This window comes from Apus apus, chromosome 4 (assembly GCF_020740795.1).
Source record: "Apus apus isolate bApuApu2 chromosome 4, bApuApu2.pri.cur, whole genome shotgun sequence".
Lineage (NCBI taxonomy): Eukaryota > Metazoa > Chordata > Aves > Apodiformes > Apodidae > Apus > Apus apus.
The window spans coordinates 47,205,997-47,222,296 of NC_067285.1; the positions used below are offsets into that span (position 1 = coordinate 47,205,997).

A 16,300-nucleotide genomic window follows, 5' to 3' on the forward strand; every position below is an offset into this window, starting at 1 on the left:
TTCTAACTACCCCTATTAGAGCCATGCCTTCCTCAGCTGCTGAGAAATAACACCAAATGTCTTCTGCTTATTTTCTGGAGAAAAGTAATGGCTTCAGAAAACTTTATTACTGGGATGGATCCCATGTCAGGTCTCAAAACTGAACACGTAATGTACAGATGTTCAGGCAGAAGAATGAGATCCAAACTATTAGCAGTGAAGTGTTAATCACTAAATACATCAACATTTTCTATTGATACTAACTTCCACCACTAGCAATATTAGTATTGCTATCTCTTTTTTGCTCTTCCGAGTAGAAAATCTACCACATGATAAACAGATTTGAGTAGTGAGTCTACCATAAGATAAAGAAGCATGCTGTTCATTTCAGCATAATTGTCCCTACTGCAAAGTGAAAGAAGCTGAATTCTTTCCCATGAAAACTAGAAGTAAAATGTCCCAATGCACTTTCATTTTACAAAACACTGACAGTTCCAAAATGAATACAAACAATTCATTAATGACAGTCTTAACGTGAACTGCTGGTAACTCCAGAATTTCACATGCAATCACCCTCTAAGTCACAGTTTTACTGTCCTTGTAGATAAAAATTTCTTGGTTATCTAGCTGTGATACAAGAGGGCCTGTGGGAACTCTTTCCAAAAAGTTGTACTGCAGTAAACAACTCAGTCTGAGAACTTCAAGAATTTGATAGTTACTTAGTTGCAAAGCAGTATTTTTCCCAGTGCTCATTAAGAGAATTAAGAAAAGAAAGGTAGTTAAGTGGGATGAAGAAATCCACGGCATCAGATTCAGCAGGAAGAAATGCTCTGGGAACCAGCTCTTTACCAGACAACCAAATACATGTTAACCAGGCAACTGTAGCTGTTCAAGCCACTTTGTTAAGGTATCTTTGCACTTGCCAGACACCATGACGTGTATTAACATAGTACTTAAATGACATTGCTCAAAGTTTGCACTTCAGTCTTGTTTCATGTACCAGAAGAAATACATCCTCCTCAATGCTGATACAGGAATACTTAACATGACAGATTTCCACCATTTCTGTACCCACATCTTTTGGCATCTCAAGAACCAATTCAAGTTAATGAGTCTTGTCTAGTAATGAGAAAGCTGTAAATAAAATGAGACAAAATCATGCTCAAACAAACATGCAGAATTAGAATCTGAATAAAATATGCCTCCATGCAATCAGCAGTCAATTAGAATGACAAATTCTGCACAGTTTCAAATTAAAGCATTTTAATGGAGTCTTGAAGCTTAGATACAGAAATACAGTTGCATACAGCAAAGGGTTCAGTTCCAGATGTCCAGGATTTCCAGGCAATACTATGAATATCTAAGTCTTTAAAGCTATAATTGAGAAGGTGAACTGTAAAGCTTTTTTTTTTTTTTTTTTAAAAAAAAAAGAGTATAAAAATTTTCCTGAAATTCTTTTATCTTCAACTTATTTCAAACTGTTTTACTTCAGGTAAACCAGGTCTGTCTTTAGATTTTATCCTACAGGAATATTTTAAAAAGTGGGAAAAATAAGACATGAACATATTACAGTTGTTTCTCCTGACTATGCTTACTAGACAGGTGAGAAGTCTGGAGTTCGTACACATACAAATGAAGCACTTTGGAAAGCAAGATCCTTCTTCTCACACATGTCATAATTAGCTGTCGGTTTCCCCATGGACATTCTCCATGTGCACTTTGAGGTAGTCATTTCTTGTAAACTTCTTGTGGCAAAGCTGGCACTCTGCCATCGGTCGATTGGGGTTGTGAGTCAGCTTGTGTCGGATCAACATTTTCTTCAGACTGAAGGACAGATCACAAACCTAAGGCAGTGAAGACAAGACAAAAGAAGTCTTAAAACTTCAAGCATGTCTAATGCCCCTTCTGTTACATCACTGAAGCCACAGCCACACATACCTGCAATACATGTCCCAGTTTACTGTGGGGATTTTAAAATCTATTCTATCTGGGATGCAGCAAAAATTATTACATAACATCACATGTCTCTGCCAATTTGACCTCAGATGAAGTATCTCCTTTCTGACTTCCAGAATGACATCTGCAGGTCTCTAAAAATTAGTTCAAATTGCTCAGTTCCAAGGAAGGAGGAGTGAGAAAAAGAGAGGCTCTGAAGACTGCAAGAAAGGTTAATAGATATTATAGAGGAAACATAACTGTTCCAGTCTTCCTCTGCCTGGCCCAGAAAACAGAAGACATCCTGCAAATAAATGTGCAATTTGTTATATTGTCTGCTGTGCTGCTTCCTTTCCTCCAAGCAGTCCAATCCATTCTGCCATTTGAATAAATGGACAGAGGGATGAGGGACTCTGCCATGCTAAAACCATCACTTCTTATAAAAATTCCTGTACTGAAGTCAAAATGAAAGGTTGAGAACAACTTCAGCCAAGAGAAGTCAGAACGAAAAATTAAAAATCTGTAAGCAAGACATCAAGTCAATTGAAATCATGCAGTTATATTGTCATGTTCACCTTCCATCCACACACATACTGTTTGCATGAATTTCCCAGAAAAAAAAAAGATATAAGAAATTAGAAAGCATGCTCCTGATTTGACAAATGAAATAGGCAAGGGTCATATAATTGAATAAGAATGAACATTCATAGGCTTGCAATCTTAGAATTCCAGGATCATTCCAGATATAAGTACCTTCCATACAGAGGAAACTCAAGGAACCCAGTGCAATCCCTCTTCAGGAAAACAAAGTTTTAAATTCATATTGATGTCAAAGTAGTAATGAAAACACTGAATAATTATTGATTCCTTTTGAAACCATGAGAGAAAAATGGAGCTGACTACCCAAGTAGACAATCTTGACCTGCAGTATATGTTTTTTACGCCAATTAAGGCAAAACCACATCAAAAGGGCAATTGCCAGAGGCAAGTTTTGTACCCACAATAATTTTTCCCCAGACAAGAACACTATGTGCTGTTGCAATGGAACGTTTTTTAATTTATGACATGACGTAACACCAAGGACTTTTATACAGTCACCATAACCCTCCAACTTTTTCCCCTCAGTGTATAATTACCTCATTCAGACCCAAGCAACAGCCACCCTTTGTTATGCGACAGTGAATGTCACTTACAGCACCCACGGCTCAGGTCTTAACATTGGTTTTGCTAAATCCCATTTCCTATTCCTCTTCCACAGAGCACACAAAGTGAACTCATAACATTTATTTAATCACAACCATCATGTGCGCTCTCAAGTCTCAACATGCTAGAAGTATCACACACTTGTAAACACTAAAGCTTCTTGAAAGCCAGGAAGCCAATCAAGGATAAACACACATACAAGATATGTATGTGTTGCATCTCTTACACATGACTCTTTCTTTTTAAAGTAAGCAGCTTATAACACAGTCTTCAAGTACGTTTTTTCATTTATAATGCTCATGTAACTGGTATAATGTGTCCTGCTGTTCCTTTAAGGCTCTGGCATGTTCTGCTACCTAACTTCTTTAAAAAGAAAATGGAATGCACAGGATGGTTACTTAAAAGGTATTATACACCTCATGCTGCACTTAGGCATGAAAATTGGTTGTGTTGTGGGTTGTTTCTTTTTAGAAGTTTGCTTCACATTTCACCTTTAGAAGCAAGACTGACATTTTATAGATTTAAAACCACACTTGGTAATTTGCACTTGAACTCTAATCAATCTCTTCAAAATTATCAAAGTTTTGATTGAGTAGGGAGGATGGAAAAGACTGACATCTGAAAAAAAGTGCAGGGTCAACTAAAGGGAGAACAGAGGGAAACACTGTACTGGAAAGAAACCAGGACTGGCAGTAGCTGACCTTTCTGTCCCCAAAGAATAATCTGTTGTCTCTGAGTCAACTGAAGTTCTATTGGCCTCCCAGTGAAAAACAGGCTGGTCTTCAGAGGACAGAATATAATACACTAGGAAAAAAAACAGATTTCATATTTCCAAATTTCAGTTATTCACTTTCTGATGTAAGAGCTTTGAGTCATTAACAGTAAATTCTGAAAATGCCTCTGAAGACACAGAAATAGCCACATAAATAATCTGTAGCACCTTCATTAAACAGGGTACACAGATTACTTTTACATCTAGCACAATCATGTACTGCAATGTCTATTGCATATTTAAAGGAAAAATATAGTCAGAAAAAATTGGTCTGTAATTTTATATTGGTTGTCAAGTGAAGCCTTTTCTTGAGCCCATGAAACACTTTTTTTTTTTTTTAATAATAGCCTAAAGTTTTCTTTCTCCAGTTATTTGGTACTGAAGAAAATTCCTGTTTGTAAATGATAATGGTACTAAAAAACAAAGAAAATTCTGATATCAAATGTCAATATGTTATTTGGAAGAAAGAGCTGAATAGTTTCTATTACTGTTTCTAATGCTAGGTAGGAAACCACCAAAACTCTCAATTCTCTGAAGACTTTTGTTTTTCTGTACGGCTTCATGTATGACTATACGGATAAAAGTGCTAATCATGGAAAAAAGAGCCTGTTTTTCACCTTTAAAGGATTCTTAGTAGGTCTGGCCATTGGACTTACAGACTATTCCCATACTTTAATGAGTAAAAAGCCATCTTTAGTACTGAGGAGCCATCAATAAATGCCTCCCATTGGTAACTTTTTCTCTAACTGTCCAGTACTGCTTTACCTGTAACTTCTCCTGATGCATCTGATAATGTGCAATGTGTGAGACAGGTCTGGAGGGAATGGTCTGCTCTGGGTGACATCCCCAGTATCTGCCAAAGTAGAGTCTAGATGAAATAAGGAGTAACTATTGCAAACAAAACTTGCAGCACTCTCCAAGTGTGAATCAAGCAGCAGACCATGGCAGGCACCTGAATAGTATATGAATGAGTAGAAGAGGCAACTGTTGTTTATGTCCAAACTCCAAAAAGTCATAAATCTCCACAATGTGCAGCTCGCAAAAGACTAACACTGAAAAATAATTTTGGTGAAACATGGCAGTAATTTAAAACATAAAAGAAAAAAATTCCCAGTAAATGAAGGGACAAAAATTCTCAGAGAATTACTAGGACTAGACACAGATTACAGCTGTTTCTAGAAATACTATGATTTAGGAAAATAGTTCTACCTAATAATGAGGAAAACTGAAGAAATAGTTGAAGCAGGAAAGTGTATTTTCATACAGATCCTATTTTCAATTAAAAGAAGAAAAAAAAAGATAATAAAGTATAACCACCATCCCAAATTGGTCTGAAAAAGCACACTGTGAATCCAAGACCAATGAATCTAGGATCCACACGGTGGGAAAAATTGCATTTACACTGCAAGGTAGCCAACAGCTGATAAACAGTATAGAAATTTGAAAGACGAAAAGTTATCAAGAATTATTTGGAACTAGAGAAATCCTCAAGGTACTGTGTAAAGCCAGGCTGAGATTATCTCAAAAGAATACAGCAAATCTTCTGGCTTGTAGACAACACTGTAGCTTAAATTTTTATTAAGTTAATACACTTGATTCTCAATGAAATGTCACCAGATTATTTATTAAATGCCAGATCAACTAGCTGACCCTTGCAACTTTCATGCCAAGTAGCTTTTCTAACTGTGGATCTAATTTTAGAAATTTGTGAACAAATTTACAACTGTTCAGATTGAGCCATGGAGGATATAACTGAAAGCTGGTGGTTCCCATGTGACTACTTCATTAGGAGTTAGTATCAGAAAACAAAGCACCTATTCTATACCCATCTCAAATGCTCTTCTCCTAAATCCTCAAGCAACAATATAAATTATGGCATTTGATAGTTCTGAAATACAGTATTTTCCAACAGTTTCTGCACACTCAGACTTCCAACCTACCTTCCAAAAGCTGTGACACCTTGAATACAGGATGGGGTATGATGAACGAAAGGTACTTGACAATGATCTATGAACTGTAATGTGATATGCTGCTTTTCAGCACTGCAAGCATACACACAAATTGTTCACAAAAACTCAACCTATGAGCAGATGTTAAAAATATCAGACCAGATTCACTAAACAAAAATTGAAAATTCTCAATTCCTCTGTGTCATTCAACATCATCAGAAGCATTCAGCTTGCATCTGTTGAATTAAATACCTTTTCCTGTACAAGCTAATATTCAACTGTTAACCTGTCAAACAATTTATACAGGAAACCAAGCAGTATGAATTTGTAACTCATTACATCCAAATGGCATTAATAATGGTGAAAATAACTTTTAAGGGATCCAAAACCATAAAATAAAAGGATGTGCAATACTCTTGGCAACTGAAGAGGGTATATACAATTCCTTGAATGGTCTTTCATTAGTTAGGCAATCAAAGACCATACGAAGTGTAACTTCATGCCACAGCCAACAGACACAAGGCCACAGTCTCACTACAGTTAAGTGCTGCTTCTGCACTGAAGTCAGGAAGACAAAGGGATTGATCAACTCACATCACACTGGAAGGGCTTCTCTCCGGTGTGGGTTCTCATGTGCTCATCTAGGCCTCGCTTCTGACTGAAAGCCTTGTTACACTCTGAACACTGGTACGGCTTTTCCTGTACGAAACGACAACAGGGAGTGAAAGTGAGTCAACACAGAGCACAAGTCATTAAAGGAGTGGAATTCCCTGCTGGATGGTGCAAGTTTTATATTCTCTCTAAGGGATTACAGTCAGCAAAAACAACAGAGAACAACTTTCTAATGATTAAGTGAAAGCTGGGAAAGCTGTGGCCTGACAGTTTCCACTTCAACACCCACTTAAGAATTAATTATCTGTTCTAGCCTTTCAAACCCAGCCATTTTGGGAGTCTGTTTTTTGTAATGTGAAAGGTACAGAAACATAACATCCCAACATATTTCCCTTTATCCTCCACAAAGCCTTAAAGCATTAAGACAGGTAAGACATCTATACAAACCTCAGGTTTGTTAGCATGTTTCCAAGCAGGGGATGAGGTGAGGGGAAGAAGTGAGGATACAAGGAAAGCTTGTGATAGAGCAAAAACATATTTTGAAAAGTGGCGACAGAAGGTTAATCACACATTCGTTGCAGAATCTTAAAAAAGTGCAGATGGCAACCAAGCCATCTGTACTTTTATTAGAATTATTTGTTAGCAGCTACCATAACACATGATGTTACAAAAGTTGCAAGCTCACTGGCATCAAATAATAATTAGTGGTATCTATGGAAAACCACTCATGCACAGATTTTGTTCTCTCAAGCCCTTCCTTGCTATAGAAACTTTAATATAAGGCATAATATCTCTTTCATTCCACTGAAGTTACAAAAGAACTGTATGGAAAACAACATTTAAAAAAATTAGTACTATGGCACTGCAGATTGCCTCAATAAAACTTTGATGATCTGGAGATGCCTCTATTTTGAATCAATTTTACTTATTTCACTCTCATCCTGCTTATTTCTGTGGTTCCTAATTCTGTATTGCTTAAGTTCTAAAGTGAACATTTTTTACTCAATTAAATTGAAAACAAAGACTGAAAATCAATAGGCTATAAAAATGCTAAGTCCATGAATTAGCAAATAACAGACAGTAATCTTAATGGTCTCTTAGGAAATAAGATGGGATCCAAGGATAAGTGAGAACGAACAGCTCAGGTTAGGTTTTGAAGCTACAAAGTGAAGAAATTCTCCGGTTATTTAGTTCCGAATTCTAGGACTAAAAATAGGAAATTGGGAATATAACTCCTATTCTGAGTATGCAGCAGACAATCATGTCTCCATATATTGCTGAATCCTGCCAGGCACTCAGCATAAACCACACTACCATGGACTACATCAGTGCTGTTCTGGGGAAGTTCCAAGCTCTCTCTCTAGGTAGGTACAAAGCTCTCAGTGGAGGTGATTACTGGGTTCTTAATTTTTCTTTAGTTGCAAGGGACTACCCTCCTGAAATGCTTCCTAGAACAGGCAGCATCAGAGACAGAAACATCTCAACTTTTAGAGGCAGGAATCCTCTAGATCACCAAAACAGGATATAAGTTGTGTACATAGAGGAAAGCATTTCTCGAGCAATTTTAGTCCCCAATACAAGTAAATAATGAAAAAACTAAAGTATTTTTCAATATGATGCAATAAAAACTCTTGTACTGACACAGGGTGAGTACACAGTGCCCAGGTACCTATAATAAAACTGCCCAAAAAGGAAGCCATTAATGAGCTTTCAGTGCAAGATTCTCGTTACACATTTACCATCTTTTTGGTTTTTTCATCATTATCTTAATTGTGTACAGTATAGAGTAAAACATAAAAAAATTACATAAAAAAGATCTGAGCTGATCTTAAAACAAATGAGTAAATAAATCACTATCTAGACCAAAAACTTCACATCACAGGGAACTTTGCTAGACTAAAGACTGCACAAAGCAGGTCTATAATTTTTAAGGAAAGGTATGAATAAGCCACATGAAAAGCAGGTTTCTGCAACACCCCCTGAATTGGCTTTGCATTGTGGTTAACATAAACCACATTTTCTGTAAATTCTCTGAAAACAGCCTCTGTCTAGGTTGTTCCACAGAATGTTCAAAATAAAGTATATGATGTGTACATCTTTAACACCAACGAAAATACTAATTTTTGCTCACTTTACCAGGTGTACTTGCTCCCTTTAAATCATCTTGTTCTTCAGGTATCTGAAGAGTTAACTTGATTATCTTATTCATTTCAGACAAATGGACTTCAAGATTCCATTTTGGAGAGCCACTATAAACTTTGGGAAGCTGAAGTCACAGTATCTTCCCCAAGGTAATGTTTGGCTATTTGGGTTATACTCTACGGCAAAAAAAAGAATATATCTAACCACCCCCTTGACATTTGCATTCAAATTCACATATGTAGTGCATGAAACACATCCAAAGCTGCCTTTGATCTAATTTTAGATTCCTTACATCTGTATATTCCAGTGACTTCAGCCGACACAAATCTGATTCACACCAGGCCCCTCTCCCCACTAATCTGACCTACCCTTCATTCACATTTGTGTTGCCTTCAGAGAAATTTCCAGTGATGTCCAGAGTAAAATCCAGCCCCAATTGTCTCCCCTGAGAAAAAGGCTTTTTGTCTGTTTCGAGGAAGAAATCACTGTCAGAGACTAAATTCTTCAAAACAAACCATTCTGTGCTTTGCCTTTTCTCTTTCCTTGTTCTTCCCCTCCTATCCAATTTCCACTGCACAATGCTTGCAGAAGGCAAAATTTGTAACATGGAAAAGATGATGTAACCTTGGCATCACCACCAGTGCTCTAAACAGGAAAAAAAAAAAAAAGATAAAAACCCCAGCATTAAGTCTGAAGGAAAGTTAATGCCATAGCAAAAGGACAATAGGGACCAATGATGAGAAGAAAGATGACAAATTTAAAACATCAAGGAAAGGTAAAAACCTGCTAGTTGTCAACAAAACAGGAGGTCACTGGGATGAACTTATAAGCCTGACTTCAGAGGAGTTTAGTACTATAAATCTGCCCTCAATTCAAAAAGCATCTGCCAGGTCATGATGGCAGCAACGCCAAAGAATTACATGTGTTTTCTTTTATTGATTATATAAATGAGGAAGGGAACAGGAAGAATGAGACAGACAGGATATAGCTGATACTTCAGTCATTTAATACTACATTTTTAAGTATACTAGGTATAAACAGAAATATGTAGATCAGGATTTATACTCTTCCTGCCTCTAAACAAAGAAAGGCTAAGGACAACCAAAATGGGATTTGGTATTCCAGAATGTGCCTCACTGTACAACTGGTAGGGTAGCTTAGAAGTTCCTGTCTCTAATGATTTTCACTTCACTACCTTAAAACTAAGAGGAATTGTGCATTTTAACAACTACAGCAAATAAAAAAGTGCCTGCAATATCCACTTCATCTGTCCACAAATAGCTGAATCATAAAATACTACCTTGGATTCTATGCAAATTGTGCTTCGCATTAGAAAGACATCAGAACACAACACATCCTCAAGGCCATTTGACACCATCTTTAACAGATTGATGGAACATGTGTACAGAGTATCCCGCAACCATGGCAGATGAAAATACTTAAACACAGAATACGGGAACTGCTAACTGCTGCTGTAGTTGCCTGTCTCTCCTTTAAGAAATATAAATACATTATGTATATTAGCTTAGCACTAGTGCACGTGTTTTTTTCTGTAAGCCTCGTAAAATTGATTACACAGGTAAAACCTCAATTATTTTATTTTGGTAGGAGTATCTCCATATAACTTTTAAAATCTGAATATAGGACTATTACAAGAGCTCAATGACAACAGTAAGAAAAATGTAATCTAGACAATATTATATCCAAATAAATAATAGCTTGAGATTTAAATAGTGAGGTAAGAACAGTTCTAGTAACTCTTTCCAAGGTGGCCGAAGCAAGCTAAAGCTGGGACCAGTCAGACCATGCTGAGGGCCACGCCAAGCAAGCCAATCCTTAGAAGGAAACCCATTAGACAGCAGCTGTGGTAATAAACCTTTGAGCCTCAGCAAATTCCAGTGTCAAGCAATAGGGTTTTTTTCTACATTTCAGAAGAGTGATGGGTAGCTTCACTACCAATGAAGTGGTGACATGCAATGTATTGCTCACTTCTTTTTAAAAGACCAGCTTTCATCTTAATCAAAGGGCTGGGAATTGAGGCATAGTGCACCAAGACAGACAGTGAAGTGCCTAGTTAAACAAGGGTGGCTTATGCAGCTGATGTTTGGTTACATTTTAGCTCTTAAAAACAGACTAGATTGATTAATGTCAGGGAAAACACCTCAGTGATACTTTCTGGTAGGTCATCATCACTTGCAACACCTCCATTGAGAAGAGAGGCAAAGTCACTTAAGATCACAGATGCTGTGAGTTAACGGAGTCCAGTTTTGTATTTAAGTATGAAAAACTGGCAAGAACCAACAAGACGTTCTTGTAGCAATCAGAGGTTTTTAGAAGTCATGGCAAGTGGCTCACCCACAGACAGAGGCCGACTTTAACTACCAGACTTGCATTAAATCACTAATGTTGACACAGCAAGACAAAGGCTGAGGAGAATTTGTAACTCCAAAGAAGTAGTGTGGATTTGAATCTTATAGTGATTAAAACTCAATAAACAATCTCTTTACAAGCATACATTTCCTCAGTTGAGAAGTAAAATCCTTTAAAAAAAATTTCCAATAACTAGAGCATGCACAGAAACTTCTCTTTCGAAATAACTGTGAAAGGTTTTTTTGGCAATTTTTTTAAAAGTCACTTTTATTAGAAATGACTGATGTTTCTGTTAGAAAAGTTCTCCATCAAGTCAGTTTAGGGGGTATTGAAAAAAAATATCTTAAATTCCTGCAATAAAGTTGGTAATGAAAAAAACAACATACATCTTCACTGAAATTCCTGCCAGAAGAAAAAAGGTCTATTTCTTCAAAAGCTCTAGTATACGCAATTAGTTAGGCTTCACTGTACCATTAACCTATATTCCACAGTAGTTCTGCCTATTTTCTACCTACAATCTGTAAATTTCTTGTTCCTTTGACTTTTTAAAACCACTGAAGTAACCTGTACCCCTAAGATTCAGGGAAGAAGGGCTTATTTAATCAGCTACAAAATAATAATACATAAAAAAATTAATAGACGTTGATCTGCTCTTGGAAAAATAACATTATCAATACAAAAAATGCTAACTTTTTTCTCTACAAGGAAAAAGGTGATCATTAGTAAAAAGCACACAAAAAAAGAGTGTGAACATACAGGTGCAGTGGGTTTCAAGCCTTCCGTATTCCGTAAACACACACAGATTTCACAGGCAAGGAAACCACAGCACTGGCAAAGTCATCACCCTCAGACAGATGTCTGGGAGCTCACATCTCATCAGAAAAACATAGAGAAAATCTAGAAAAAAATTCAAAATCCTGTTAACACTTTGTATTATTTCATTACCCACTGTCATGTGCATAAAAGACTATGTTTAACACCCAGTGTAATTTTGGTATTTTTTTGTATTCCTGGGAGTTTTTTTGGCAACAGCATGGTGTGCTGTTTCTAAAACATGACCTTTGTGAAACACTTTCTTAAGCCCAAATATTTCCTGGGAAATACAGAGCAAGTAAAATGATATCACAACTGTCAATATTGTTCCTGCATGTTATTAATTACTTTAATATTATTCCAGGTTAAAAAAAAAATAAAAATAGAGAGGGCTGTGCAAAGTTGCAAACAAGCTCCTTGGCAAAACTGGTTAACTTAGGACCTGGATGAGGACAGATTTCTTGTACTGTCCCAACAGCAAGCTGAAACACTAACTTGAAGATAAATCCTCAACAGGAGACTGCCTAGCTTCCACACTTGTCATGATTTACACCTATTCTCATGAAATTCATAAATAAAACTCAAAATTTACTCAAGGTTGGCTAACTCTCACATATACTGTGTCAGGCCTTGAATCCTTGGCTTCTAAGGATATCCTTACACAGAAGTCACTTATGTGTCTGCAGCCCATGCAGACATATTTATAAAAGCTTCAGACTAACACTCTCAGCCACCACTAACAAATTAACTCTGAGATAAGGAGTTCAAGAGTTGACTTCAAAATACATCTGAAACCCAGGCCACTAGATCACACCAATCCTTGCAATTTTGAGGCTACACTGCTATCAGTATCCAAGCTGCTCAGCTTCAAACAAGTAAGAAAGAATAGGAAACAAAGCTTCTGAAACACTATTGTCAGTACTGATAGTCTCCAGAAGCTACATAACATCAACTGCAACCTCTTGACCAGTGCCATGAAATATATATATGTATGTATGTGTGTTCATGTACATATACAGATATATATAAAAATAAATACACACACTGGTCCAGCATTTTAAGTGTGGACAAGTTAGTTGCAGAGGTACAAAAGCTGGTTTGTCACTCAACTCGCCCTGCTTCTTACAATATACTCTGAACATTGTGTGCTTTTTTTAAACATACTTAAAGATTAATGCATTCTCAAATAGTAAGCACTTATGAATGAAAAAAGGAAATGTACCTACTAACCTGCAATTTCTCCAATTCTTAAATATTACCTCAGAGAGGTGCAATTAGAGCATTACAGCCAGCAGCCTTCCAACCACCAGAAAACAGATTTTTAAACAAGCTGTAAAACTGACATGTATCTGTTATACCTTCAAAGTATAAATATGAAATACTCAAACCAAGTGAGGAAAAAACATCTGCAATGGCTTTTATTTTGTTTTCCAACACTGCCACATATTTAACAACTGGTAATAAATACTACCATTCTCAGAAGTAATGAAAATATCAATTTGACATTACCATAACTTTGGGTAACTCTTAATTATCATATTTCCAAACATTAATAATACTATTGCAGTAACATATAATAATTTCTCTATGTGTTATGTAGAGGATATTATGTCAGGCAGTGAATAAAGCTTTAAGAAAGAGCTCAAGTTTACTGCATTGTAAGACTAGAAGTATGCGTGTTATTTCCTCAAAGCTGATAGAGTCTGTAAATTCATTTCATCAAAAACTTCAATGAGTTCCTCATTTATGTTTTCTTAGGCTGTATATTTCTTATTCTTAAGGATAAAAAACAACCTCAAAACCAAGCCATGAACCGAACACATCTACTTTCACAGACAGTGCAATCAGTACTCGGGTGACATTTTAATAGTAGGTGGTTGGTATTTTCTTCTCCTGATATTGTCAGTAGGGGTTTTGGCTTACCTTCCCTGTTCACTCCAGAGTCTGAGCTGACACCTGTGGCCACCCAGGTTGTAGTCAGTTTAGCAGCTGCCAGACCTTAATCAACTTTCTACAATGATTTTTCCAGCAGCCTTCCCTGATCCAGAGGATCAGGTTTGGCATTTACTCCCTCTGGTAAAATATATCTGGATTTAATCTCTACAATGACTTTTTCTGCATTGAATGTCATATAATTACTTTTACATTACTTCACAATTTCTCTGGCCAAAAGACTGGACTGTTTTTTTTAAGATATTTACAAGAATATCCCTTTTAGCCCTTAATTTACAAGAAGAGTACTATGATTATCTTTATTCCCACATTGTTAGGTTTAGCTGAGAAACAAAAAAAAAACCAACAAAAAACAACCCCTATATACATTGTTATTTATTCTTTGAATAATTATATACATCATTATTTATTCTTTGAATAAATATTTTGCATGCAAGAATAAATTTCAAAATAAAATTTATGTGTAGGGAAGGGTAAGAATAGGAATAGCCAACACTCTCACAATCTTTTCAAAAGTCAACACATCAGATGCCTGAAGAAAGAAATTTCAATTGTGACTTTCTGGCTTTTTCTTACAGACAAAAATAAATACTGGCAAATACACTAAATTTCCTAATATTTAGTTTTGTCTTTAAGTGGTCTAGGATCACAGAACAAGTTATAGAAAATCAGTACCATGCTGGGGAGGTTCAAGCTATTTCTGCACAGGTATAATCTTTCTTCACTGGAAAGTTCTTACATAGTAGAGTTTGAATACATTTTCCTTAGTGTTTATATTCAATCAGGTGTGTGCTTTTGAACCACACTTCACAAACATCCCACTGTTTTTGTGCTTTGGTGCACACTTCCAAAATGTTGTGGACTGCATCACCTGCATTTCCTTAGGAAACAATTACAGCAGAAGGCTTAATGCATTCCAGGGAGTGCTCCTGCACATTCAGTCCATAGGACCAGACTACACACAGCCTGCAGTAAAATCTTTGAAACACATACAAGATAAACATCAGGTCCTCAGCACCAACTGTTTCACTTTACATACCTACTACTGCATTGTACTACTTGTTAACACACACATGGCCTCTTGATTTCCAGAAGAACTAGACCACCACTACACTGAGCACCAGAGAGGTGTTACAACGGGACTGCATGAAGTCACTTCAAAAAAGACACACATTAATAGCTCAGAATTTGCACTTCAGCTTACATTGCTCTTGGGTAAAGACCCAAAAATGCTCAAAGCTGGAAATTCAACAACATGCAAGTATTTTAGGCTATCAACCTGCCTACATTTAGCCCATATCCAGAACTAAACTACAGCAGTAGCTCTCTCACCCTGTCACCCCTCCCCAGCAAGGAAGAGGAAGCAGAAAAAGGACAGAAAACTCCTGGGTTGAAATGAAAACAGATTTAATAAAACAGCAAACCTAGTAGTAATGACTACATCTAGTACACAAGGTCATACTTGGTTAACCCAGTCTTACAAGCAGAAGCAGGAGGAAAAGGAGCCCCAGGAAGAGAAGCTCCCTATCCCCAGCATGCCTTCTCTTTTCTAATGAGCATGAGATTTATGGTCTGGGACACATCTGGGAGTCAGCTTGGGGCAGCTGCCCTCACTTAAGCTCCCAAGTGACTCCAAATTACTGATCATAGAATCATGGAATCATAGAATCCTAGGGGTTGGAAGGGACCTCAAAAGATCATCTAGTCCAACCCCCCTGCCAGAGCAGGGTCACCTAGAGCACATCACACAGGAAGGCGTCCAGGCGGGTTCTGAATGTCTCCAGTGAAGGAGACTCCACAACCTCTCTGGGCAGCCTGTTCCAGTGCTCTGTCACTCTCACAGTAAAAAATTTTTTTCTGATATTCACCTTAAACCTCCTATGATCCAATTTGTATCCATTACTCCTTGTCCTATCACTGGTCATGACTGAAAAAAGCTTAACTCCATCTTCTTGACACTCACCCTTTACGTACTTGTAGACATTGATGAGGTCACCCCTCAGTCTCCTCTTCTCCAAACTAAAGAGACCCAGATGATGGCCTGTCCCCATGGCTGCTGGGCTGTGGTTCTGTCCCAGTGAAACCAGGACACAACCTGATAAAGTAAACCATCTTAGTATCTGTAACTCCTAATGACCTCTACAAAAGAGTAAAGAGAGAATCTGACTAAATGAGCAGGACTACTAGAGAATTTCCACCTTTTTATCCAGCAAGTAGTATGTACTTGCTTGAGAATGAAATGCTAGGAAAGAAGAAAAGGGAGAACACCTCAGGCAATAACAACAGACTTGCCTGGTCTAAAATACCTGTCTGAAACTGTCAACAGTTCTGCATCTCAGCAAGTGCAGATTGCAACGTTGCTAGCAGCCCTGTGTTCAGAAAAACATCAAGGCAGGTGACCTTGATATTACAAGACTATTCTATAACCTATAGACTCAACAGCTGTTTTCTCTACTAAACAGAGGCTTGTTTGTTTCCTGTATAATATTCTTATAGATATTTTCCTCTCAACATACTACTATGCTAAAAATCACACATAAACACCAAGCCCACGAGGATCAATTATTTAACT

The 16,300-nt window shown here is 37.1% G+C and overlaps 1 protein-coding gene across 3 annotated transcripts in view; it reads right to left on the minus strand.

Moving 5' to 3' along the window:
- Positions 1–1,242: 1,242 nt before the first annotated feature.
- PRDM5 (PR/SET domain 5) overlaps positions 1,243–16,300 on the minus strand; it is a 73,828-nt gene continuing 58,770 nt past the window's right edge. For all 3 annotated transcript variants that reach the window (XM_051619692.1, XM_051619691.1, XM_051619690.1), the window contains 2 exons: positions 6,433–6,537; positions 1,243–1,823 (listed from right to left, as the gene is read on the minus strand). In XM_051619692.1, coding sequence (XP_051475652.1) covers positions 1,659–1,823; positions 6,433–6,537 — 270 coding nt within the window. In that variant the 3' untranslated portion in view covers positions 1,243–1,658. The remainder of the gene's footprint in view (positions 1,824–6,432; positions 6,538–16,300) is intronic.